General features: G+C 42.3%; 1 protein-coding gene and 1 long non-coding RNA gene across 3 annotated transcripts; one reads left to right on the top strand and one right to left on the bottom strand.

Annotated features, from left to right (window-relative positions):
* Nucleotides 1-25329, bottom strand: RGD1559575 (similar to novel protein). The gene is made up of 3 exons (XM_220362.9): nucleotides 24330-25329; nucleotides 10301-11532; nucleotides 1-2679 (listed from the first exon to the last, which is right to left on the bottom strand). Exons 2-3 carry the CDS (start codon nucleotides 11510-11512, stop codon nucleotides 1357-1359), a joined length of 2535 nt encoding a protein of 844 aa, XP_220362.3. The 5' UTR covers nucleotides 11513-11532; nucleotides 24330-25329; the 3' UTR covers nucleotides 1-1356.
* On the top strand, nucleotides 3234-27874 carry LOC120095084 (uncharacterized). 2 transcript variants are annotated; one of them, XR_010055595.1, is made up of 7 exons: nucleotides 3234-3588; nucleotides 4086-4218; nucleotides 4877-5530; nucleotides 11746-12042; nucleotides 22983-23136; nucleotides 24094-24283; nucleotides 26757-27874. It is a non-coding gene; the product is annotated as an uncharacterized LOC120095084 (long non-coding RNA). The 2 variants fall into 2 exon arrangements; XR_005490175.2 differs by lacking the exons at nucleotides 22983-23136; nucleotides 24094-24283; nucleotides 26757-27874 and having other exon boundaries at nucleotides 3244-3588; nucleotides 11746-13057.

Here is a 27874-nt window from a genome sequence, read left to right on the forward strand (position 1 = left end):
TACTTGGCATACATATGGTGCACTTTATACGCACGCAGGCAAAACACTCATATATACAAACAGAACTAAATAAATATTTAAATATTTAAAAAGATCCGCAGAGGGGGACTGTGGTGGTTTGAATATGCTTGGCCCATGGGAAATGGCACTATTAGGAGGTGCAGCCTTGTTGGAGGAAGCATGTCATGGTGTTGGTAGGCTTTGAGGTATTCTCCTATGCTCAAGCTCTGCCCACTGAAGAAGAGAGCTCCTCCTAGTTTCCTGCAGAAGCAGGTCTCCTTCTGGCTGTCTTTGGATCAAGATGTAAAACACTCAAATCCTTCTAGAGCACCGTGTCTGCCTGGATGCTGCCATGCTTCCTGCCGTGATGATAATAGACTGAGCCTCTGAAACTGTAAGACAGTCCCAATGAAATGTCCTTTATGAGAGTTGCCTTAGTCATGGTGTCTCTTCACAGCAAAAAACCCAAACTAAGATAGGGGCCTTGCTGTGACCTCCTGAGTGGAATACAACCAGACTTCCAGTTCTACTGCTCTGGTGTCAGGAGTTCATGTTACATGATAAACGGGGTTGTAATGGTTAATCCTCACTGTCATTTTATTGGATTAGGTTATATAGAAAGCAAACTTCTGGTTGTATATGTGGGTGCACTTCTAGGGCAGTTTAGTGGTGGTAGGAAGACCCACCCTGAATGTGGGTGGTATCATTTCCTGGGCTAAGGGCATGAATGGAATGAAATCACCTGCATCACTATTTATCGCTCTCTGTTTCCTGATAGCAGATGCAATGTGACCAACTGTCCTTGGTGCCACCATGGGCTGGGTGGTGGTTTGAATGAAAATGGCTCCCACAGGCTCATAGGTTTAAAATACTTGCTCTCCAGTTGGTGGGATATTTGGGTAGGTTTAGAAGTTGTGGCCTTGTTGGAGAGGTGTGTTTCTTTTTTTATTGGATATTTAATATATTTACATTTCAAAAGTTATCCCCTTTCATGGTTCCCCCCTCTCCCATCCCTTCTCCCTCTGCTTCTATGCGGATGCTCTCCCTCCCACCCACCCACTCCTACCTCACTGCCCTAGCATTTCCCTAGGCTGGGGTATAAAGCCTTCACAGGACCAAGTACCTCCCCTCCCACAGATGCCAGATAAGGCTATCCTCTGCTATATATGCAGCTGGAGTCATGGGTCCTTCCTTTAATGGAAGACAGTTCTTACACTGTGAACAACTCTTCTTCCACTCGCCATGGTGCTAGTCTGTCTCTAAAAGAGATGAATCCTCCGGTCTTTCCCAGAAAATGTTTTCTGCTTAAAAGTAGGCTTTAAGTGAGCGCCTGAAGCCAGTCCAAAGGTTAGAACCTTATAGTTCCATCCCTGCCTCCCAGTATTCAGTGTGGTCAGACACGCGCAATCCTGGCTTCTCTGATAAAAACGCTTCCTTATTAAGGAGAGCCTTGGCATCGCTTGCCACAGTATCAATGAAGAGACTTTTCCAATAGTAAGTCTTTCTAAAGTAAAGGCCTGAAGCAAGTGGTCCCCCAGTAAAACTGGAAATATATTCAATATATTTCAACAGTTTTTCTCCGAAGGACATGTCTTTGTTCTCTGTTAACAAATGGAGAGACTTAATGTGTGCCTTGATTTCATCCACAGACACATTGAAATTATTGGCAATCTTTTCCAGCGAGGCTTCATCCAGGCCAAAGTAAGACCTGTAGAGATTCAAGGTGTCTTCCAACGTCTGCTTTTTATCATGCACTAAGCCCCCAAATGGAATGGTGGTCCAGGCTCCAGCTTTCAGGGCCTCTAGCCAGATCTTCTGTTTGAGGAAATCCCTCTTCCGGTCAATGGCAGTCTCAGTAACATTGTGCAAGGACAGCATGAAGATGTGACGCTTGTGGGCTGGGAGCTCACTCAGGAGGGTGGTCTCCAGCTTTGGGAAGTCAAAGTCAGACACATCAAAGTTAGAGACTAGGAAGATGGGAGGCTCACTGGAGAGATCCTTCTGAAGATGTTGTGAACAGTCATCTCTAATTTTCTTTAATACACCGTCTCTGTTGAAAACTTTAGGTTTACTCTTCTCTTCATTACGGAGATCTTGATCTATTTTGGTTCGGACAAAGTAGAACTTTGTGTTCATCTTTGCAATGGCTTTGGCCAGATGTGCATCGGTTTCTTTGAAGCGCGTAGCCGAGATGATAACAAAGAAGTCGTACTCACCAAACTTCATTTCTGCTAGATAGTTTTGTGGTGGGAAGGTCGTGGACCCAATGCCAGGCAGGTCCCATATTGTCACATTGGCGAGCTTTGGGTGTGGGTATGGAGTTCTCTCCTTGGTTTTCTCCACCACACCAGTGGGGGCTGCACATTCTTCATCATCCCTCACTCCCCTCAGGGCATTGATGAAGCTGGATTTCCCTGCCCCCGTTTCTCCAGTCACAGCGATGTTCAGTGGGGCCTTGTCAATGTTTCTCAGAGCATGACTAATTGTAGACAGTGCCCCCTGAAGGTTCTTATCCTCCAGATGGGATTCAATCAAGGTGACGGTTTCCTCAGAGAGGATTTTGCTTTCCTTCTTGAAACTCTTAAAAAAAATTTTCAAGCCGAGTGACAAAAGTTGAGCCGTTAAAGGAGAGGATCTGCTGGAGGAAGACTTGCATGTAGCTGTGTGTCCTGGAGGATGCTGAATAGGGAAGGACAGACAGACACAGTACTTATTAGTTCAGCAGGGCAAGATCTAGGAGTTTGTTCTTATGGTAGAGAGGGACCTCAGCTGCTGATACCATTATCAGCAGAACACCTTCCTCTCTGTTCCTGGCTGCTGGCTCTGCATGTCACGTGTCCTCATCCAGCCCTTACCTTCTGTAGTTTTTCCTCCTCCTAGGTTGTTCTGTTCTATTCACGATCAATCCACGTGGTTTCCTACACCAGTGTTTACTTCTTATTTTAAGCTGTCTTTGCATTCTGTTTACTCCTATCACAATTAATAACCATAGGTTGTAAAACCCTTAAGGGCATAGATCAACATCATATCTCATGGAAAGGCTCCCTGCTTCTTTTGAGTGCTTTGGGGGCATTGCTTCCTAGGCCTCATGACCTCTGGTCCTTCAGCACAGTCATTCTAGTTTCTCTTGCATAGTCTGTGAACAAAGGGAGAAGGGGCATGAGGTGGGGAGCAGAAAAGATTCTTGACACGTCCAAAGAGGGTTGGATACATTACTATATATGTGTAATAGACTTCTTTTTAGCCACGAAGAAGATCAAAATTATGTCATTTGTAGAAAACTGGATGTAACTGTAGGTAGTCCTATTAAGACAATAAAGCCAGCCTCAGAAAGAGAAATGCATTTTCTCATTCACAGAGTTTAGATTTTTTTACAGATATATAAGCTATATTGTAGAGTGTAGATTGTTGTCTATGTGCAGGCGAGGGCAGGCACAAGCTAAGGCTAGAGCCTGTGATTGGACAGTGGAAAAAGAAGGCAGGCTGAGAGTTTTAGAGATGGGACAGATAGGGACAGAGAGGACAGAAAGACAGAAGATGGAGGAAGAAGGGGACAAACTGGATCCGCCTGGCTTTGAATAGCCACAGGTAGCCATGGATATCCTAGAAGGGGTAGAATAATATAGGACAATTTGTCCAATCTAGGTGGGCAGTTTATATCAATATCAATTGGCTCTGAGTTCATTGTGTGGGTGTTTTGTGGGTTGAGAATTTACTGATATAAATCTGATCGGTAAATTACAAGCCCCTAGCGTTTTGATTTCACTGGGTTACGGGGATTTGTGACAGGTAGTCCCAGGGAGTGGATGGATGGGAGGATAGCGAGCAGTTCCGAGGCAGGCGAACTACAGGGAACAGGGAAGACCACAGCTTGCAGCTCCTAATGGGGGAGGGCAAACTACGTTACTGGACTGTAGCTGGCATTAGCGTGGTTGGCTAATTTAATATTACACGCAACAGTAGATATGACATGAAAGTGAGGCAGCCTTCTAGGCACTCGCCTTTAGGGACAAATTGAAGATCGGTCGTGCTGGAAAATAAACCTCTTGCTTTTGTGTTGATTTATGTCTCGGTGTCTCACTCAGGGGCGTCTCGAAATGAGTACCACTCACCAAGGGTGGAGGTCTTGCATTTGGGGGACTCCCCCCCCCCCAAGCGACTACCGACTAGACTGATAGGAGGCAAAAAAAGACCAAGCTTAGCAACAGGCGCCTACTTGTAAGTGTCTGTGTTGCCTCTCTGTCTTTAGCTTTCACTTTTGGTTCCTAAGTACAGTACCGGCTGCTAAGCCTCTGCTCTGGTGAGGTCAATTGTGGCTGGCAGATGTGCCTTACCACCATGACCGTGGGGAGTCTGGAGGACGCTTCAGGCTCCCCGGAAGGAGTCAGAGGACTTTGTCCTTTTGGAACCTGCTAGACTGGATTCTCGCCAGTCGCCTGATTACCTGGTTTTTGCGCCCGTGGCAGAGGTGAACTGCCTTGTGAGTTGATTGTCTTTCTCTGTGTTTGTTGGTATCTCATTCTGTGTTTTTGGACTTGGACTGATGATATTTTTGGACATGAGACAGACTGAATCTACCCCGATAAACATCCTGGTTAACCACTGGAGGGAAGTTAGGGAAAGAGGAGGAAACTTGTGAGTAGTAGTAAAGAAGGGCAGGCTAGTTACTCTCTGCTCCTCCGAATGGCCCACCTTTGGAATAGGGTGGCCATCCATAGGGACCTTTGATTTGCAGGTGATCAAAGTAGTAAAGAGTCTTTAGGCCAGGATTCCTTGGCCACCTAGATCAAGTGCCCTATATAGTTACCTGGGAGGATCTAGTGGAGGACTCTTCCCTCTTGGATAAAAGACTTTTTTATCTCTGAAACTCTCATAGGTCCTGGCCATGATGGAGAAGAACCCTATAGAGACCAACAAGTCTGTAAAGAAGAACATCCTCCAGGACCCCTCCACAGCAGATCTGCTGCTGATGGATCCTCCACTCCCTTACCGTCCTACCATAGCCCCAGCTCCCATGGCCCCTTCTCAAGGATCTCCCTTGAGCTCTTGTCCATCATGCCTTTACCACCCCCTTCCTCCGGTCCTAGCAAGGGGGAGGGAGGGTGGGGAGGGACCCTTGGAACTGGGAAGGGCCATGGGGACCCAGAACAAAAGGGCCACTTCACCTGATACAACAGTGGCCCTCCCCCTCTGAGCCCATAGATGAGAATGGCAATCAGGCCATGCAATCAATATTGGCCTTTCTCTTCGGCCAACTCGTACAACTGGAAGGTCCAACACCCCCTTTTAAGATAACCCAAAGGGGCTGATTAATCTCTTTGAGACTGTTTTATTTACTCCTCAGCCCACCTGGGATGCTATCCAACCACTCATGGGAGTGTTCTTCACCACTGAGGTGAGAGAAAGGATCCTCAATGAGGCCCGAAAAAACAAAAGTGTCCTTGGACATGGGGGCTCCTCGAAAACCCAGCAGTCATTGATGCAGGATTCCCTTTAACCCAACCTGATTGGGACTTTAATTCAGCCAAAGGTAAGGAACACCTTAAGGTCTACCACCAGGGCTCTGTTGGCAGGTCTCAAGGCAGCCACCAGTGGCCCACGAATTTGACCAAGGTACGTGAGGTTAGATAGAGATCAGACGAGTTATCTGCTGCCTTTTTAGAGTGGCTCATGGAGGCATTCTGCTAATATACGCTCTATGACCCCAGCAGCGAGGAATACAAAGCTACTGTCACTATGGCTTTTATAGACCTATATAGGCTTTTATATGGCTAATAGAGATATCAGGAAAAAGCTTCAGAGACAAGAGAGACGATAGGATAAGTCATTGAGGGATTTAGTACAGATTGCTGAGAATGTCTACCATAACAGGGAGACAGAGGAAGAGAAGGAGCAGAGAAAGAGAAAGGAAGAAGATGAAAGGGAGATGAAAAAAAAAAAAAAGAAAAGCAACAGGAAAGGCATTTACAGAGAATCTTGGCTATAGTAGTTAGGGAAAGCAGAGAAGAGAGACTCCAACCAGAGAGACAGAAAACCCCTTGAAAAGGACCAGTGCACATATTGCAAGGAGAGGGGCCACTGGGCCTGATGATGCTCCAATAAACAGAAGCCCATGCCTTGGGGAAAGTGTCCCTAAGTGGTGAAGGTGTTAACTCTGGGGGAAGACAGCAACTAGGAAGGACAGGGTTTGGACTCCCCTCTCTGAACCCAGGGTAACTCTAAGAGTGGAGGGAAACCCACTCAATTCCTGGTGGACAGAAGGTCTCATATCCACCTTGTTAGGACCCTTAATTGTTCTCCTGCTACTGTTGACCTTTGGACCCTGTGTATTGAACAAGTTTATAACTTTCATAAAAGAGAGAATAGGGACAGTATAGCTGATGGTCCTGAGCCAACAATATGAGACCATGTGGACAGGACCTGAAGAATGTAAGTTAGTCACGAGAGAACCCCTGAGTGTAGCTCCAAGATTGGAGCTTGTATAAAGGAACCTCAGGGCTTTTGCCAGCCTTACATCCACCTGCCTTGGGGCAAGGCTAGGCCAGGTTCCAGCTTCCTGCCTTGGGTTAAGGGTAGGTCACATTTCATTCTCGACTCACAGGAACATTCTTGAGTAGAAAAATTCTCAGAATGTACTTAGTCATGCTTGCTAGCCAATACATTTAAAGGTCAATATGCTTAGCCAATAAGTTTGAACTTTTACCTGACTGAGGTGACTTGTGCCCTTGAAAAGTATAAAAACTGCTTGTAAAAGCCACTCGCAGTTGCCTTCTAGTCACTTGTCTTGAGGGACCAATTGAAGGTTGACCCTGACGCTGGAAAATAAACCTCCTCTTTTTGTACAGGGGTGTGGCAGGGGAGAAAGAAAGTGCTGATGAACCTGTCTGGGGAACAAAGGAACTGAGGGTGTATTCATAACATGCCATGTGTGCTTGCTTGAAACTTCAAAACCAAATGTTAAAAAGATTCATTTGAAAGGAGATATGCATCTATGCTATTTCTTATTTTTCAGCAGGGAAGGTAGATCGCCTCAGTTATAAGCAGAATCTTAAGAAATTGTCTGAGTGTTCCTGTTTTCAGTTCACAAACCTCAGGGAAATACCAACCACCCCCCCAAAAAAAAGAAAGGAAAGAAAATCCCAACCAGATACAGAGGAAAGTCAGGAAGGAAGAAACTTAGGAAGAGATGTTAAAGAAGACACTTAAAAAAAAAAAAGACTTTTTTACACTTGATCTTAGCCAAAAGGCCGAGAAGCGATAAAAAAAAAAAAAAGACTTTTTTAAAGTTAAGAAACCTGACTAAAAAAGTATTTCCATCAAAGCCCTTCCTTGAGGAAGCATCAGTTCTTTTTTTGGTTCTTTTTTTTTTTTTTTTTTTTTTCGGAGCTGGGGACCGAACCCAGGGCCTTGCGCTTCCTAGGTAAGCACTCTACCACTGAGCTAAATCCCCAGCCCCAGCATCAGTTCTTAAGGCAGAAGAAACAGGATAAAGGTCAGATGTGTTTCCTTTAGGAATCCACATACTACATATATGTCCATGTATTACATATTTTTGACTTTTAGGCCACATTACTTTTTTTGTCTGATACTCCTAGTTTATTATAGTTTTAGAAGGACATTGAAACTATATTTCATGAATTGTGGAAAACCAGACTTCATGATAGCTATGACTGTAGATCAAAGTTTATCAACACTGATACTAAAAATACTAGAACTTTAGGATGAGGGGTATAAATCCATAGCTATATTCTTTTCTCTTGATGTTAGAAACACACACAGGACTTTGGAATTAGAGTTGTAACAGAAGGAAAATGCAGGCAGTCAGGATAGATTGTCTTCAGTTTGCTCTAATATTCTGGTGTATGAAGATTTCAATATAGAACTTCAAGTACACAGAATTCTATTCTTGAGTCAGCTAATCACCTTTTTGGAAGCCATGTCACCAATAAAAGTACGGGAAAGGAGGGCATCATCGGGATAGATCCTACTGTCACTAGGAATAATATATTAAAATATCCAATCTCCCAGGATAATTATTTGAGAATAGCACTCATGCATATAGCATAAGGTCCAGAGCTCTACCCATCACTGCCTCTCTGGTGCTGGGACGTTGCCCACAATTGATTTACAAGTAGAAGCAATATTTAGGAACTCCTGGTAATTGTGGCTACATAAATGAATTTAAATTCTTGTATAATGCATTTTTTTTTCTTTTTTTCGGAGCTGGGGACCGAACCCAGGGTCTTGCGCTTGCTAGGCAAGTGCTCTACTGCTGAGCTAAATCCCCAACCCCGTATAATGCATTGTTAATACTCTACTATTTATGTCATAGTTGCTTGCAGTGTATGAGATTCCCAGTCTTGTGTGACCATCTGAAACAATGTTTCTCAACAATTCTGACAAAACTCACTAGTTGCCACCAGAATAGTGACATGATATCTACACTGTGATGGCCAGCTGGAAATAAACCTAATATTACATAACAACCCAACCTCCTAAGATACACTTTTCTGGAGAATCCTCTTAATAAGGATATCCTATATATGTGGTAGATATTTCCATTGAGAAACACAAATTGCTACAAAGAACACTATAACAATTCAAAATAGCCAAGGCAACAATGAGCTCAAAAGAGTATAACTCTCTAATAAAAGATTCTGAAGAGTTCTGGAGAGATGACTGGGCAGTTGAGAGGACTGGCTACTCTTCCAGAGGTCCTGAGTTCAATCCCCAGCAGCCACATGGTGGCTCACAACTATCTGCAATGGGATCTGATTCTCTGTTCTGAGTGTATGTAAAGACTTATATACACACACACAAATAAGTGTATAAGTACATATTCAAAAAGATTCCAAAGAAATTGAAGTAGATTAAATTTCTGTTGAATACTTTGAAAATAATGAAAAAAAATCTCAATCACATGAGAGGCGAGAAATGTTGAAGGAGGAAATGTATCTGCTGAGCAACAGAGTATGTTGACAAGAACGAGAAGAAGGGACTTTTGGGGATAAAAGGGAACTAGCTAGATAAGGGCGGAGCATGGCAGAGGGCAGTAGGTAAAGGAATGAATGAGAACAGATAAGAATGAACGACGCTGTTTAATGGAATACATGTATGGAAATGCCGTAAGGAAACTGACCATGTCATACATGCACCTAAAATGTAGTGAAATAGAAAAAAAAAAAAAACCTCAACGAGATCCAAGAAAATACCAATGAACGAAATTAGAATGAAAACATAAGATTTGCCTGAGAAATTCAGAAATGTAAAATTTTGAAAGAAATCTTAAAAGTCCATTTACAATTGACACAACACACACGTACCAGATAAGAAGGCAGAGTAAGAAGGTAGGAAGAAGGGAAGGTAGACAGCGAGCAAAGAAGGAAGCAATCGAGTTTCAATAAGTAACCAAGGAAGTGACATGCTCCAAAGCAGTGATGAAAGAAATCTCAGAGAAGGCAACAAAAGATGCTAAGATTCCCCTGTTTAGTTCATAAACCTTAATGTTGTCAAAGTGCCCATGCTTCACAGAGTAATCTACGGACTCAATGCAATCTCAACTAAAACATCAATGCCATTTAGAATAGAACTGAACTGTGGAATCACAAATCACATGGGAACACAGAAGACTGCAGCTAGCCCGAGCAATATTGATCAAAACCAACAGGGTTGGGAGTCTCTGTAATACCTGATTTCAAGGCCTAGCACAGAGCCACAATGACAAAAATAGCCTAACAGTGGCATGAAGACAGGTCCATAGACCAACAACCTGACAGGAAGAGCAGACCGAGAAATATATTCATAACCATGTAGCCAACAGAGTGCATCTACGGTCTATCAATATCTCAGCAAGGCTTCCAAATACTCATACTGCACAAAGGGCACATGGTTTGAAGAACGGAACTGGGCGTCAGGTAAGACTAAACCTTGGCTCTCACCCTTCACCCTATAGAAAAACCAACCCTAAGTGGGCCAAAGAACTTAATATAAGATGGAAACCTTGAAGCTCTTAAAGAGAAATGGGTATGAAAAACTTCATCGGATTTTCCCAAATGGGTCCACAAAGCATAGGAATCAAAAGAAAATTAACAAGTAGCATTCCATCTAACTGAAGTACTTCTTAAAAACAAAGCAAATAAACCCCACACTAATGAAATGATTTAAAATGAAAGGTCTTAGGTGTGCAGAAAATGGATATGACAAAATTCATCAGAGTCACTTTGAAACATCTCAACGAAGTGAAATAGAAAGTTGCTTCCTAGAACAACTGTCTAGAGACATTAGAGTTGAATGACCTCACCTTATTTGTCAAAAGCTCTTCTTTACTGAGGATAAGTTTAACATCACTTGCAACGGCGTCAATGAAATAATTTTGCAAGTGGAAAACCTTTGAAAAGTAAGGATGACTAATGTACTTCAATAGTTTATCTCTTAAGGATATATCTGGCTCATATGAGAGCAAATGGGGAGACTTAATGTTCGCCTTGAGTTCCTCCAGTGTCACGTTCAAATCCCCAGCAATGTTTTCAAGTGATGCCTCATCCAGGCCAAAGGAAGATCTATAGTCATTCAAAGTCTGTTCCAACATCTCTATGTCATTTTGGGTCAATCCCCTGAATGGTATGCTCGCCCATGCTCTTGGCATTATGGATTCCTTCCAGATCTTTTGTTTCAGCATATCCCTCTTCCGGTCTATGGTGGACTCTGTAACAGTTGGCAAAGTGAGCATGAAGATGTGGCGTTTGTAGGCTGGGAGCTCTTCCAGAAGGGTGGTTTCCAGCTTTCGGAAGTCAAAGTCAGACACATTAAAGTTAGAGACTAAGAAGACTGGAGGTTCCTGGTAGGTAACTTCCTTAAGTATACTTGAAATGGAATTTAGAATCTCCTCTAAGATGTTCTCTTTATCGAATCTCTTAGGAGCACTCAGTTTTACAACCATTAGATCAAGATCTATGTGAGTTCGAACAAAATAGAAACTCCTATTCATTTGCACAATGGCCTTGGCAAGTTCTGCGTCATTATGTTTAAAGCGTCCAGAAGAGACAATAATGAAGAAGTCATACTCCTCAAACTTGATTTTCTTCAGATAATCATGTGGTTGGAAGGCAGGAGACCCAATGCCAGGCAGGTCCCACAGTGTCACACAGGGAAACTTTGTGTATGTGTATGGTGTTCTTTCAGAGGTCGTATGGACCACCCCAGTGGGAGCAGCTGTACCTTCTTTATCAGCCCCCACTCCCTGTAGAGCATTAATGAGACTGGACTTTCCAGCCCCAGTCTCCCCTATCACTGCGATGTTCAGCGGGGCTTTCTCAATGTCACTCAGAGCATCGCTGATTGCAGAAACTGTTTCCCGAAGGTTTCCACCCTCTAGGGATGATTCAATGAAGGTGATTAATTCCTGAGACAGGATTTTGGTTTTCATCTCGAAATTCTGAAGATTTGTGCCAAAGCTGGAGGTCAAATCAGGATCCTCCTTTGGAGGGGTTGTAGAAGAAGAAGTCTGACCCATGCTGGGAAATGTCGATGGTACTAAAGGGAGGAAAGAACCAGAAAGGTCAATAAATTAGTTCAGCAAGAACAACCAATGGGAGAGCAGGGCCCAGCACCTGCCCCTACATTATAAATAGGGACTTTCTCCCTTTAATCAAATGTGCAGCACTGAACAGCACTTACTCCTGGCTTTGGCTTTAAATTTTGGTTTGACTCACACTCCTTAACCTTTGACTATTTTCTTTTTTACAGTGTTTTTTAGTTCTTCAAGACCAAATTCAAGCCTTTAACACCATCATTAAGGAGGTTGTGCAATGGATGACAAATTTGAACTTAGCCTGAGCTATGATACCAAGATGTTGTCTGGAAAAGAACTTATCCAAATTCAAAGCTCTGTCACTCTCTCCAAATAAGTTCATGTCATGACATGCACACTCACTTTCAGGTTTTCAGTTTTACTTCAATAATTGACATGAATGATAGCAAACTCAATTGGAGGACTCAGCTCACAGTCAGAAGGAGTAGTCTAAGGATGTGGAGACTCTTGATGTATCCTTCTTGGGTTTACTACGACTTTGATTTCTATGAAACTCCTTTCACTCTTTGGTGCTGAAAACCCTTTGTTTTGGCAATTAAAACCTTGTGGTTGTGGTGGTCACAGACACTGGTAGGGAAGCTGCTACTGTGGTTTTGTCAAATGGGCATGATAATGCCCATCAATTTGTCATTTATATGTTTATGTTTATATCCATGAATTAGTATGGCTGTCAACTTTGGCAATAGAAGCTGCTCTGTACAGTAAATAAGAACGTTGTAAGACCCCATAGTGGCCTTACCTCAGGAGCGCCACCCACAGAGCACAGATTGACAAAGTGACCACTGCAATAGTATGAGGGTATAAGGTTTTTAATCCACGTATGTGGGGTTGCTCATCCACACAGGGAGAGGCAACCCCTAACCCAAAAAGCACACAACTTTTATTCATTACAGAGGTCAGACTTCAGCAACAGGGTTAGCTGGCCATTCTCATTGGTGGTGCACAGGACAAAGGAAATGGTCAGGTATTGGCTGGCCTGCTCAAGGGGCTGTTCTTGGCTCAGTTGGTCACTTTCCTCATCCAGCCCTACACCTGGCCTTGGTCAATCAGTAGGAAAGGGTTAAGTTGGCACGTCCCTTAGAGGGGGAGTGAACTGGGTGGTCAGGCAGGGTCAGGATGACATCTTGCAGTTGTTCTTGGAATTTACCACAGGGAGGAGTAGGGGGCCTTTCTGAGAACAGTTATTTTTGTTTTGTCTTAATTAGCTTAGTCAGAATCTTGATCACCAAAACTTTATCATATCACTGGGCATCATGACATCAGACGTATCTCTCAGAAAGTTTGTCATAGGCATCCTGACCACCAGATGTATTTCTCAAAACCTTGTTTTTATAACTTTGTTTCTCATATCTATGAAACTTTGAAACTTTATTTCTTCAAGAATAGCTTTAAAGTAACTCATAATTGTCAAAGAGTTGAGTGTAAGTGACTTTTGAATGCTCAGTCTTAAATGTGATATCTAAATGATGAGACAACAGAAATGATGTGAGAACTGGGGGAGGGGTGGAGTATTTTGACAATATAAAAATCCTGAAATAGTAAAAACCCAAATTATTCAGTCAATTAGTGGGCTAATGAGTTGTAGAGACAGTGTAAGAGACTCAATGAAATAACTAATACTTACTTAAAATTTTACTCAATATCCTGAACTATCAGATAAAAGGCAATAAAATTAGAATGGTACCACCATAAAACCACCACCACCAAATGTAGAAAAGAGGAATCATATTCCCTGGTAGAAATTGGGGCAGTTCCTTCAGAACTTGATCACTGTCCCAGGTACGCTATTCAATTCAACCAGAAGGACCTTTAGTCAACAAACCACAGAAATGCAAACACATTCATGGTTATAGCTACTCTGTTGATGGTTGTTATAAAATCAAATCGGTGTAGATATTCATATACAGATGAATGGACAAAGAAATTATGGTACATATGCTTAATACATTTCTAGGCCATCGTGAAGAAAAACGAAACCATGACATTTTCAGGAAAAAAAAAGTTAGTGTAACTGGAAGTTGTTGTTCAGAGAAAAGACCTCAGAAAGACAAATAGCCCATGATGTCTTTCACAGACTGAAGCTAACCTTACCAAAGTGTGTGTGTCCCCCAGAAACGTGGCCTAAGAGGCAGATGCATGCAGATGAGTTTAAGGTCAGCCTGGTCTACAAAGTGAGTTCAACATCCAGGGCTGTTATATAGAGAATCTTATCTTGGAAAAACAAAACAAAGCACACACCCTCCAAAATTTTTGGTGTTGTTTTCCCTAATGGTACAGCTGCTGGAAGACTAGGTAGTGGAAAAACTATGTTGTCACTGGGTATCTATTTCCTGTCTAGTCATTCATTTTATGCTGTTACAATCAAACTTGCTCACATGCTATTATGATTGTTACAAGGAAAGTTCCTCATGTACTGTGAGTAGGAACTTTTTCATGTCCTAGTTAACTGTTAACCCAAAGTCTGTTATGTTCTATGCTTTATTGTTCTTGGAAGCAAACCATAATGGAGGTCAATTAGACTTGCTTTATATAGTTAGTCACAATAAGCTTGGATGCATGACCTCCCTGGGAATCCACATCCTACTTTCTGCCATGTGTGTGGGTAACTGGTTGTCAAGTTAGGACATGAATGCTAGGCAAGTCAAGGCACGCTGCCACAGTTGAATAACCCAACCAATGAGGACAGTATAAGCATGCCACCAACATACGTTCCTTAGGAAATCTCCTGTCCATAAATACAGATTGGTGGAAGAATTTGGCACAGAGATTTGCCAATTTCAGGCTTCAAAACTCTGTATGAATCTGGCTCAGAGTTAGTTGGCTCCCAAGTCTAGTCAGTGGCACTGATCGATCAGTCTTGGGGCAAATTCTCCATAAACTATCCCTGGCTCACTGCAATTGGTGTACGGTGGTTTGGTTTGTGGGGCAACTCCTGGACCCCAACTTAAGTAAGTGTAGTAGATTTGTCTTTTAATATACCTCAAGTGATGTCTCATCTTGATTGTCAACCTGACTACATCTAGAATTAACTGAAACCCAAGCAACTGGGCGACCTGTGAGACATTTTTCTGTTTTGGGTCATTTGAGGTTGGAAGATCTACCCTAGATCTGGGCTCCATCTTCTGGCGGCAGCCCACATAATGGGCCATGAAAGGAGACATTTCTTCTTTGTCTGCTTCCTCTCATTAGCACCAGCTAGTCTATCTGTTCTGCTGCTGAGGCATTCCTTCTCTGGTATTAGAGCCCATTTCTTAGGGTTTCCAGTGGATACTGAAGGCGGGCTGTGACATTCAGCCTCATGGACTGCATCTTGGCCTTTCTTTCAGGACGTACATACTGTCAGACTGGCCACTCTATTAAACCTCCTCTAATGTATATAGATTCTTGCTAACAGTTCTGCTCCTGTGGAGAACCTTGGGCTAAACTATGCAGAAATGAGAATATTCTCCCTCTATCATCCTAGTTGAGAGAAAGGTAAGATGGACGGCCAGCATTTGTGGATCTTACTAGTCACCTTATAGAGAGTTTTCAGAACATCAGCTGCCGATGACAAGTCTCCTCTTGATTCCAGCAACACAGAGCTGAATCTGTATCTGGATATCCCAAATTGGAACATATGTCTCTTATATAGAGCAGATCCAAGGCCCATTAAGGCTGGATGGTGTACAATGGTACTTTTATAGGAAAATAGGAAGATATTAGGTGCACAGTCAGACTTGGTTTCTAAGTTTATGTTGGCTACAGGAGAATCAGGTAGGTTTTAGGAAACAGGATCTCAGAGGGAGGACTTAAGCTTAGGCTGGGGACAGTTTTAGTTTAGTTTAGTTCCTAAGAGTTCATGGATCTGACAAAATCAAACATCCTCTTCCTGATAATGTCCTGAAGAAATTGGGAAAGGAGGGAACACTTCTCAACATAATAAAGGTTATGTATGGAAAACATCTAGCCAATGTTTGCAAAAACCTTCAAGCAAACTTAGTGAGCACAAGAAGACAAGGGTTTCCATTTATTATCCACTTTGTTTTTCCTTTTAAATCCTTTTTGTTGGATTTTTAAAAATTTACATTTTAAATGTTATCCCCTTTCTTGTTTTCCCCTCTAGAAACCTGCTATCCCATCCCTCCCCCTACTTTTATGAGGGTGCTCACTCCCTCTCTCACCCACCCACTTCTTCCCTCCCACTCTCCTGCCCTGACATTCCTCTACACTGGGGCATCGAGCCTTGACTGGACCAATGGTCTCTTCACCCATTGAAGCCCAAAAAGGCCATCCTCTGATACATATGGGGATGGAGTCATAGGTCCATCCCTGTGTACTCTTGGGATGGTGGTTTAGTCCCTAGTTGCTTTGGAGGTCTGGTTGGTTGATATTGTTGTTCTTCTTATGGGGTTGCAAACCCCTTCAGCTCCTTCAGTCATTTCTCCAACTCCTCCATTGGGACCCCATGCTCAGTTCAATGGTTGGCTCCGAGCATCTGCCACTGTGTTTGTCAGGTTCTGGCCGAGCCTCTCAGGAGACAGCTATATCAGGCTCCTGTCAGGATGCATTTCTTGGCATCAACAGTATTGTCTGGGTTTGGTGGCTAAATATGGGATGGATCAGTGTCTGGATGGCCTTCCCTTCAGTCTCTGCTTCACACTTTGTCTCCATATTTGCTCCTGTGAGCATTTTTGTTCCTTTTCTAAGGAGGCCTGAAGCATCCATACTTTTGTTTTCCTTCTTCTTGAGCTTCATGTGGTGTGAATTGTATCTTGGGTATTTTGACCATTTGGACTAATATCCACTTATCAGTGAGTGCGGACCATGTGTGTTCTTTTCTGATTGGGTTACCTCTCACAGGATTATATTTTCAAGTTCCACCCATTGGCCTAAGGATTTCATGAAGTCATTGTTTTTAATAGCTGAGTAGTACTCCATTGTGTAGATGTACCACATTTTCTGTATCCATTCCTCTGTTGAGGGACATCTGGGTTCTTTCCAGGTTCTGTCTATTATAAATAAGGTTGCTATGAACATTGTGGAACATGTGTCCTTGTTATATTTTGGAGCATGTTTTGGGTATATGCGAGGAGAGGTATAGCTGGGTCTTCAGGTAGTATTATGTCCAATTTTCTGAGAAACCTTCAGACTGACTTCCAGAGTGGTTGTACCAACGAGCAATCCCACCAACAATGGAAAAGTGTTCTTCTTTCTCCACATCCTTAACAGCATCTGCTGTCACCAGAGTTTTTGATCTTAGCCATTCTGACTGGTGTGAGGTGGAATCTCAGGGTTGTTTTGATTTGCATTTCCCTGAAGACTAAGGATTTTGGACATTTCTTTAAGTACTTCTTGGGCATTAAACATTCCTCAACTGTTAATTCTGTTTAGCTCAGCAGCCCATTTTTTAAAAGGTTATTTGATTCTCTGGAGTCTAACTTCTTGAGTTGTTTGTCTATATTGGCTATTAGCCTGCTATCAGATGTAGGATTGGTAATGATCTTTTCCCAATCTGTTGGTTGCCATTTTGTCCTATTGACAGTGTCCTTTGCCTTACAGAAGCCTTGCAATCTTTTTTTTTTTTTTATTAACTTGAGTATTTCTTATATACATTTCAAGTGTTATTCCCTTTCCCGGTTTCCGGGCAAACATCCCCCTCCCCCCTCCCTTTCCTTATGGGTGTTCCCCTCCCAACCCTCCCCCCATTGCCGCCCTCCCCCCATAGTCTAGTTCACTGGGGGTTCAGTCTTAGCAGGACCCAGGGAAGCCTTGCAATCTTATGAGGTCCCATTTGTTGATTCTTGACCTTAGAGCATAAGTCACTGGTGTTCTGTTTAGGAAAATTTTCCCTGTGCCGATGTGTTCAAAGCTCTTGCCCACTTGCCCTACTATTAGTTTGAGTATATCTGGTTTTATGTGGAGGTCCAAGATCCACTTGGACTTGAGCTTTGTACAAGGAGATAAGAATGGATCGATTTGCATTCTTCTACATGCTGACCTCCAGTTGAACCAGCACCATTTGTTGAAAATGACATCTCTTTTTCACTGGATGGTTTTAGCTCCTTGATCAAAGATCAAGTGACCATAGATGTTTGGTTCATTTCTGGGTCTTCAATTCTATTCCATTGATCTACCTGCCTGTCTCTATATCAATACCATACAGTTTTTATCACTATTACTCTGTAATACAGCTTGAGGTCAGAGATGATGATTCCCCTGGTTCTTTTGTTGTTGAGGATAATTTTGGCTATCCTGGGTTTTTTGTTAATCCAAATGAATTTGCAAATTGCTCTTTCTAACTCTGTGAAGAATTGACTTGGGATTTTGATGGGGATTGCACTGAATCTGTTGATTGCTTTTGGCAAGATGGCCATTTTTACAAATATTAATCCTGCCAATGTATGAGCATGGGAGATCTTTCCATCTTCTGAGATCTTCAATTTCTTTCTTCAGAGACTTGACGTTCTTGTCATACAGATCTTTCACTTGCTTGATGAGAGTCAACCCAAGGTATTTTATATTATTTGTGATTATTGTGAAGGGTGTCATTTCCCTAATTTCTTTCTCAGCCTGTTTATACTTCGAGTACAGGAAGACTACTGATTTAATTTTATAATCAGCCACTTTGCTGAAGTTGTTTATCAGGCTTAGTAGTTCTGTGATGGAAATTTTGGGGTCACTTAAGTATACTATCATATCATCTGCAAAAGTGACAGCTTGACTTCTCTTCCAATTTGTATCCCTTTGACCCCTTTTTGTTGTCTAATTGTTCTGGCTAGGACTTTGAGACCTATATTGAGTAAGTAGGGAGAGAGTGCGCAGCCTTATCTAATGCCTGATTTTAGTGGGATTGCATCAAGTTTCTTTCCATTTAGTTTGATGTTGACTACTGGTTTGCTGTATATTGCTTTTACTCTGTTTAGGTATGAGCCTTGAATTCCTGATCTTTTCAAGACTTTCATGATGAAGAGGTTTTGAATTTTGTGAAATGCTTTCTTCGCATCTAATGAAATGATCATGCATTTTTTCTTTCAGTTTGTTTACATAGTGAATTACATTAATGGATTTCTGTATATTGTACCATCCCTGCATCCCTGGGATGAAGCCTACTTCATCATGATGGATGATCATTTTGATGTGTTCTTGGATTAGGTTTGCAAGAATCTTACTGTGTATTTTGGCATTTATATTCGTAAGGGAAATTAGTCTGAAGGTCTCTCTCTGTTAGGTCTTTGTATGTTGTAAGTATAAGTGTAATTGTGGCTTCATAGAAGGAATTGGGTAGTGTTCTTTCTGTTTCTATTTTGTGGAATAATTTGGACAGTATTGGTATTAAGTGTGTATGAAGGGCTGATAGAATTCAGCATTAAACACATCTGGTCTTGGGCTCTTTTTGGTTGGAAGACTTTTAATGATTGCTTCTATTTCTTTAGGAGTTATGGGACTGTTTAGCTGGTTTATCTGATCATGATTTAACTTTGGTACCTTGTATCTGTCTACAAAATTGTACATTTCCTCCAGATTTAACAGTTTTGTTGAACATAGGCATTTTTAGTAGGATCTGATGATTTTTTTGAATTTTCTCAGTTTCTGTTGTTATGTCTTCCTTTTAATTTCTGATTTTGTTGATTTGGATACTGTCCCTGTGCTCTCTGGTTAGTCTGGCTAAGGGTTCATCTATCTTGTTGATTTTCTCAAAGAACCAGCTCCTGGTTTTGTTGATTCTTTGTATAGTTCCTTTTGTTTGATTTCAGCCCTGAGTTTGATTATTTCCTGCTGTCTACTCCTCTTAGGTGTATTTGCTTCTTTGTGTTCTAGAGCTTTCAGGTGTGCTGTCAAGCTGCTAGTGTATGCTCTCTCCTGTTTATTTTTGTAGGCACTCAGAGCTATGAGTTTCCTCTTAGCACTGCTTTCATTGTGTCCCAATGTGGTTATGTTGTGCCTTCATTTTCATTAAATTCTAAAAAGTCTTTAATTTCTTTCTTTCTTACTTGACCGATTTATCATTGAGTAGAGCATTGTTCAGCTTCCATGTATATGTGGGCTTTCTGTCATTTTTGTTTTTATTGAAGACTAGCCTTAGCCCATGGTGATCTGATAGGATGCATGGGATTATTTCAATCTTCTTATATCTGCTGAGGCCTGTTTTATGACTGATTACATGGTCAATTTTGGAGAAGGTAACATGAGGTACTGAGGAGGTATATTCTTTTGTTTTAGGATGAAATGTTCTATAGATTTCTGTTAAATCCATTTGGTTCATAACTTCTGTTAGTTTCACTGTGTCTCTGTTTAGTTTCTATTTCCACGATCTGTCCATTGCTGAGAGTGGGGTGTTGAAGTCTCCCACTATTATTGTGTGAGGTTCAATGTGTGCTCTCTTAGGGTCTGTATGACATCTGTCTAGGATCTTCTGGCTTTCATTCTCTCTGTTGAGAAGTCTAATGTAATTCTGATAGGTCTACCTTTATATGTTACTTGAACTTTTCCCTTTACTGCTTTTAATATTTTCTTTGTTTTATGCCTTTGGTGTTTTAACTATTATGTGACAAGAAGAATTTATTTTCTGGTCCAATCTATTTGGAGTTCTGAAGGTTCTTGTATGATTATAGGCATCTCTTTCTTTAGGTTAGGGAGGTTTTGTTCTATAATTTTGTTGAAGATATTTACTGGCCCTTTAAGTTGGTAATGTTCACTCTCTTCTATACCTATTATCTTTAGGTTTGATTTACTTGTCATGTCCTGGATTTCCTGAATGTTTTGGGTTAGGATCTTTTTGTATTTTGCATTCTTTGATGGCTGTGCCAATGTTTTCTATGGTATCTTCTGCCCCTGAGATTCTCTCTTCTATCTCTTGTATTCTGTTGGTGATGCTTGCGTCTATGACTCCCGATCTCTTCCCTAGGTTTCCCATCTCCAGGGTTGCCTCCCTTTGTGATTTCTTTATTGTTTCTATTTCCATTTTTAGATCCTGGATGGTTTTTCTCAGTTTCTTCACCTGTTTGGTTATGTTTTCCTATAATTTTTTTTTTTTTTTTGGAGCTGGGGACTGAACCCAGGGCCTTCCGCTTGCTAGGCAAGTGCTCTACCACTGAGCTAAATCCCCAACCCTGTTTTCCTATAATTTTTAAAGGGATTTTTGTGTTTCCTCTTTAAGGGATTTTTACCTGTTTACTTGTGTTGTCCCGTATTTGTTTAAGGGAATTATTTATGTCATTCTTAAAGTCCTCTAACATCATTATGAGATGTGATTTTAAATCCAAATCTTGCTTTTTCTGTGTGTTGGAGTATTCAGGACTTGCTGTGTTGGGAGAACTGGGTTCTGAAGTTTCCAAGTGGTCTTGGTTTCTGTTGCTTAGGTTCTTGCCCTTGCCTCTCACCATCTGGTTATCTCTGGTGTTAGCTGGTCTAGCTCTCTCTGACAGTGGCTTGACCCTCCTGTAAGCCTGTGTGTTAGCACTCCTGAGAGACCAGCTCTTTTTCGATGAGATTTGGGTACATAGACTTGTGGCACCGGGTCAGCTCCTGGTGCAGACAGAAACCAGAAGGATCTTGTCCCAGAGTGCTTCTTGTTTTCTCTGTCCTGAGGGCTCTAGGTGGGTCCCTCAGAGCAGAAGTGGTGGTTTCACCTGTGCTCTCAGGTGTGTCAGCACTCTTGGGTGACCAGCTCTCTCCCAGCGGGATGCAAGCACAAAGAGATGTGGCCTGTTATCCACTTTTTATTCAGTTCAATATTGGAAGTCTTAGGTAGTACAACAAAAACCAAGAAAAAAAGTTATATAAATAGAAAAGAGAAGAGTCAAAGATAATATAAAGTTATATCCATAGAGAACCTAAAGTTTTCCTCAGAGTACTCTTAGAATCATTTCAGCAAAGCGACAGAATTCAAAATTAGCATACAAATCTTGGTTGCCTTCATGTGTACCAATGACAAACATACTAAACACAAAACTGGGACTCAGTGTCATTGACACCATTTTTTTTCTTTTTTTTCTTTTTCCAGAGCTGGGGGCCGAACCCAGGGCCTTGCACTTGCTAGGCAAGTGCTCTACCACTGAGCCTAATCCCCAACACCCCTCATTGACACCATAAGCCAGCACCTTTTCCATAGTAACTTACCTTGGAATAAGCCTATTCAAGGAGGGAAAAGCCTGCCATAATGAAAACTTATAGTTTCAAAAAAATTAGAAGACACTAAAAAAAAAACAAAACAAAACAAACAAACAAACAAACCAAAAAAACCCCCCCCCAAAAACAGTACTACTCATGCTAAAGGAGTAGAATTTATGTCATTGAAATGACTGGCTTAAGAAAATCAGTATACAGATTCAATGCATTTCCCATCAATACTCTGATGCCATCATTCACAGAAATAGAAAAAAAATTTTAAATACTTATTTATTTATGTATGCAAGCATAGTGTCTCTTGTCTTCAGACACACCAGAAGAGGGCATCAGATCCCATTACAGATGGTTGTGAGCCACCATGTGGTTGCTGGGATTTGAACTCAGGTCCTAGAAGAGCAGTCAGTGCTCTTAACCACTGAGCCATCTCTCCAGCCCTAGAAAAATCTTAAAATGTAGTTGAAAGCATGAAAGATCTCATACAAACAAAGCAGTCCTGAGATGGGAAAGTGCCAATAACATCACTGTACTTGGTTTCAAGCTGTGCTTCAGAATGAGGGTAACAAAAGCACATGGTAGTGTCTCAAAGCAGACGTGTAAAAAAAGCAGGAGAGCGCAGATGATACGGATGTAAATCCACCGGGCTACAACCAACTGACTTTCTTTGCTTGTGTTTCTGTTTCCTCCTTTCCCTCTTTTTTGTCTTCTAAAGGATCTTATTGGAGAAAGGACTTTCCCTTAAGAAATGGTGCCCAAAACTCTGGGAAAAAAATACACTTTAAGAAGTCGGGTTAGGTAGGGGGCTTTCCCAGTAGGGTTCCAGCTGCTTAGGAAATAAGGCCATGAACTACAAGCAGGAGCTCAGGGAAGTTAAAAGCTTCTGTACAGCGAAGGAAACAGTCAAGTAAAGAGACAGCTTGCCCAATGAGAGGGGATCCTTGTTAACAATTCATTCAACAGAACATTAATATTCAAACTATGTAAAGGACTTAAATAAAACCCTCATTAATAAGAAAACAAACAGTCCAATCAAAACATGGGGCATGTAACTGAACAGAGTTCTCAGAAGAAACACAAATATTTTTAAAAACATGTTCAGTATCCTCAGCCATTGAAACACGGGATTGTAGCTACTTTGGGATTTTATCTCACAGGAGTCAGAGAGAAAATGGCAACAGAGGCTGGTGTGGATGTTGGGTAAGGGGAGTCCTTATTTGCTGCTGCAGGTTTGTAAACAAGGGCAGCCATGGTGGAATCAGTAAAACCATTCCTGAATGTAGCCCCAAAGGACTCTGTATCCTAGCACACAGATATTGGAAGATGTTCATTACTGCTCCAGAGACAATAGCTGGGAAATGCAATCAGCCTGGATGCATGTCAGATGATAAATGGAGAATGAAAATGTGCCACAGAGGCACAATGGAACTGGATTCATGCATAAGGTAAATGCAAGTATATAATTTTTAGAAAAGCTGGCCGTGCTACTAAACGTTAACTGAGTTCACCCAATGTCAGAAGGGCAAACCTGATGTTCTCTCTTCTATGTGGATTCCAGCCTCTCATTTTTAGGTGTGTAGATCTATGTTGTAGGAAGTGTTTGCAGAGGCCTGGAAACTGGAAGGGGGTCTGTAAGAGGGGTAAGAAACAGCTTTGGGGGATAGATAGTAGCGTAGAGGGATGTACGAGTGGACGGTGGGATAGTGGGAACTGAGAAGTTTGAACAGGGAGGACAGCCAGAGAGCTGCGCCACAGGACTGACTGGAGGAGCCAACCAAAAACCAGTCTGTATGAACAAGCTATAAGGAAATAAGCTCCTTTTCAAGTTCATAAAAGCAAAATAAAATTTGGACAGAGATATCCTGAGTGGGTGGGTGAAGCTGCTCCCAGAAGCCAAAGACCCAAGAGTGGCCTACTCCACCATGATTTGATGATAATGAAGGCTCCAACCCCCCCCCCCCCCAAATAGTCAAGGTATTGTTAATGCTGGTTACATCAACAGTAGCTTCTCACGGTTCCCTTCCAGACAAGGAAATAGCAGTGAGTGTTCTGGGTAGGATTTTATCCTCATGGGGTAAATAAAGTAGTTTCATCATAGCTGGGTGTGGTGGTTCATGCTGTTAATCGCAGCCCCAGAAGGCAAAGAGGCAGAAGTAGATAGATCTTCTTGAGTTTGAGGAATGCGATTTACACATTCTAGACCAGCCAGAGCCACACAGAGTGATCAGTATCAGCCAAAACCAAAAACCAAACACCAAACCAAACCAAACCAAACCAAAACAAAACAAAACAAAAAAAACCCCAACAACTACAAAAAGCTACAACAACAACCCTCCACCCCAAACAGACTCTAGCATTGACTCTGAGGAATCTGGTCACACAATCTGCCTTCTTTCTCCAAGGTCAAACTGGGATCAGAAGAGCAACAGACCCAGGATGGGCAGGTGATAAGGAGGTTTGCTGCTGACTGGCTGTTGGGTTGGGTGCTCTGTGGTGCAGAAGACAGAGAAGGGCCTTTCTGTGAACAACCTCTGAGTGAAATCAGCCATAACAGAACTACTCGGTACCAGGAGATTACCTTTGATACCACAAGTAAGTAGGATTTCTGGTCAAGCTGCACTTAAAACCCTTCACATACCTGCAGTGATGTGATGGCAGTGGCCCTCCTGTGATGTTACCTCTTCTCTGGGAGCGAGGTCACTGGTTCAGCTTTCTATGGAATCCTCTAAGCTGGGATGTTCAGGAAACAGATGCTACAGAGTGTTGGCGTCTTGGTGCTCTGGAGAGAATAGCCAGGAGGTAAAGGCGGAGTTCTCGGATTCCTTTCCAGATCTCGGTTCACACAGTCTTTGCTTTTTGCTCTGCATTCCTCAGATCTGAATCCCACCTGCCTTGTCCGTGAAGGAAGGGACTGCAGTGAGGGTAGGCTTTAGGTTCTGTTCCCAGATCTCTGTGACTGGCTTACACAATCAGCTGAAAAGGTTTCATATTCTTCAACAGGGAAGGAGGCGGAGCTCTGCTGAAGTGGCCAGCTTCCTGAGTGCTGTGGTGGGTACTGTGGTAGCCTAGCCCAGTGTCAGGGCTCCGCGCCCCCGCACTGTCCACTCTGTTTTCCTACCTCAAGACCCTCTTTTCAGATGATGTCATCTATTGCTGGACAGCACTGACTTTCAGAGCCAGTGAGCCCATGGTTCAATGATTGCAGCTTGCTGTAACCCTGCCCGTGCCTGTTGTCCTGTTGACATACTTTTTTTTTTTTTAATTTTCTTTTTTTCCAGAGCTGGGGACCGAACCCAGGGCCTTGTGCTTGCTAGGCAAGAGCTCTACCATTGAGCTAAATCCCCAACCCCAATATCATTCTTATTTTGAGATAGACACACTTACTGGCCTGGACTTCACCAATTAGACAAGGTAGCTTCAGGGATCTGTCTCACTCCTTCTTCAGGGATCTGTCTCACTCCTTCTTCAGGGATCTGTCTCACTCCTTCCTCAGTCCCGGAATTACAAAGTCACTCTACTATGCCTATCTTTTATGTGGATTCTGGGTAACCAAGTCATAACTTTCTCTTTGAAAGGCAGTTACGTTACCAGTTAATCATCTCCCTAGCCACTCCTAGAGAAATCCATGGTGATGGTGAACATGATGTTTAATGTTGTTAAAGTTACTGTGTTAGAGTTTGTAAAAAAAAAAAAAAACAAAGTTAATTTTTAGCTTGTATAAGCCATGAGGAAGTTGCTCCTACTTTGCATGTACTCTATCAGCTGGCCGGATGGACTATTTCCTGGTGCAGTTGGGCTATCCTTAAAAAAATTGCTAATTGTTCAAAATTGTTTCACTGCCCTCAGATAATCTTCCAAGGTCACAAGATTAAACAGGCTAACTGCTAAGCTCTGCTGTCGTGTGTGAGCTGTTTGTATGGCTGAGGGCCCTGCTGAGGGTCTTAATCAAGACTTGCCCACACCTGGGGTTGGGGATTTAGCTCAGTGGTAGAGCGCTTGCCTGGGAAGCGCAAGGCCCTGGGTTCGGTCCCCAGCTCCAGGAAAAAAAGAACCAAAAAAAAAAAAAAAAAAAAAAAAAGACTTGCCCACACCCAGATTGATCCCTCACATATAAACTGTGGTTCTGTAGCCTTGGCTAACAATAGCTGGGACCTTACCTAGAGAATTCTTCCTGGTTTTGTCTTGGTTAGTCTCCTTCCTAATAAAACACCTCTAATTTATTAAAACCCAAACTCCAGCCAGACTAGTGAATTTCTGAATGACCACAGATGCAGAGCATCACATAGGAAAATGCTGGAGTGGGGAAGGGCATTGGTTTAGACTCCTGTCCCTACAGTCTGTGCCTCTGTGGGTAGGAAGTCTGTGCCTGGTGTGGCCAGGAGTGGGGTTGGTGAGAGTGGCTTTCAATATAATGCCACTCTCATTTTAATAGAGTCATTTTAATAGAGTGGACTTCTGGGTGGGATCAGAGACCGGTGCTCACAGTGAAGATAGAGAAAACATTTCTCACTGAAGCGCAATACAAGAGGCAAGGGAAGAAGAGCCATGAAGTTCTCAGAGATTCAGGGCAGTTCTGCAGTATATAACTCCAAACGTGTACTGGCAGGATCTTACTAGAAAGGCAGGTAGGAGCAACAGCTGGATAATGAGGGAGGGGGAGAGAGAGAGAGAGAGAGAGAGAGAGAGAGACAGAGAGAGAGAGACAGAGAGAGAGAGACAGAGAGAGAGACAGAGAGAGAGAGACAGAGAGAGAAGAAGAGGAGAAGAGAAGAGAAGAAAGACAGAGATACACAGAGAGGGACAGAGAAACACACCCCACATACCACACACACTCACACACACACGCACACGCACACACACACACACACACCACACATATACAGAGATAGAGAGGAGAGAGAGAGAGACAGAGACACACAGAGACACAGAAGGACAGAGAAACGCACACACACACACACACACAACACAAGAGAGAGAGAATGAGGGCTCAGGTCAGGCATGGGCAGACAGAACCGGAAGCACTGAAATTAAAACTGACTTGTTTAACTAGAACCTTCCCTGCTAGGGTAAACAATAAAAGCTGAGAGTCCTTCTCAGACTAATGAAGCTGAGCTGTAAAGAAGACTCAGTGGCCAACGGGCTTCCCAGAAGAAGCAGAAACCCAGCGAGATACCTGGAAGAGCCTTAGACCAGAATCACTTGTAAAAGACACTCTTTGAGCTGTTCCAGTTTCTCAGCTTTTGGGGGCTGTCACTCATGCAGTGGTGGGCCTTGGCGATGCAGTTGCCTTTGAGTATTTCCTGCTGCTGTTAAACTACCCACTAGAAAAAGGAAGAAAGTAATCTTCTTGAAACAAACCCAAAAGAAGAGAGCCACACAAACATAATTCCACCTCTAACAACAAAATGACAGGAAATAACAATCATTATTCCTTAATATCTCTTAGTATCAATGGACTCAATTTCCCATTAAAAAGACATAGACTAACAGACTGGATACAGAAACGGGACCCAGCATTTTGCTGCATACAGGAAACATACTTCAGTGACAAAGACAGCCACTACCTCAGAGTAAAAGGCTAGGAAACAATTTTCCAAGCAAAGGTCCCAAGAAACAAGCTGGAATAGCCATTCTAATATCCAGTAAAATTGACTTTCAACCAAAAGTTATCAAAAAAGATAAGGAAGGACACTTCAGATTCATCAAGGGAAAAATCCACCAAGATGAACTCTCAATCCTGAATATCTATGCTCCAAATGCAAGGGCACTTACATTCATAAAAGAAACCTTACTAAAGCTCAAAGTACACACTGCACCTCACACAATAATAGTGGGAGACTTCAACACCCCACTTTCAGCAGTGAACAGATCATGGAAACAGAAACTAAACAGAGACACGGTGAAACTGACAGAAGTTATGAACCAAATAAATTTAACAGAAATCTATGGAACATTTCATCCTAAAACAAAAGAATATACCTCCTCAGTACCTCATGTTACCTTCTCCAAAACTGACCATGTAATCAGTCATAAAACAGGCCTCAGCAGATATAAGAAGATTGAAATAATCCCATGCATCTTATCAGATCACCGTGGGCTAAGGCTGGTCTTCAATAACAACAAAAATGACACAAAGCCCACATATACATGGAAGCTGAACAATGCTCTACTCAATGATAACTC

This window comes from Rattus norvegicus, chromosome 10 (assembly GCF_036323735.1).
Source record: "Rattus norvegicus strain BN/NHsdMcwi chromosome 10, GRCr8, whole genome shotgun sequence".
NCBI classification, from domain to species: Eukaryota; Metazoa; Chordata; class Mammalia; order Rodentia; family Muridae; genus Rattus; species Rattus norvegicus.

What these genes read in the sequence shown, in the direction of transcription:
- RGD1559575 (XM_220362.9), bottom strand. Translation starts at nt 11,512, where the DNA reads ATGGGTCAGACTTCTTCTTCTACAACCCCTCCAAAGGAGGATCCTGAT. An exon ending in AAGAGCTTTTGACAAATAAG is followed by an intron (nt 2,680 to 10,300) that starts GTGAGGTCATTC and finishes TTCCCTATTCAG; the next exon opens with CATCCTCCAGGACACACAGC.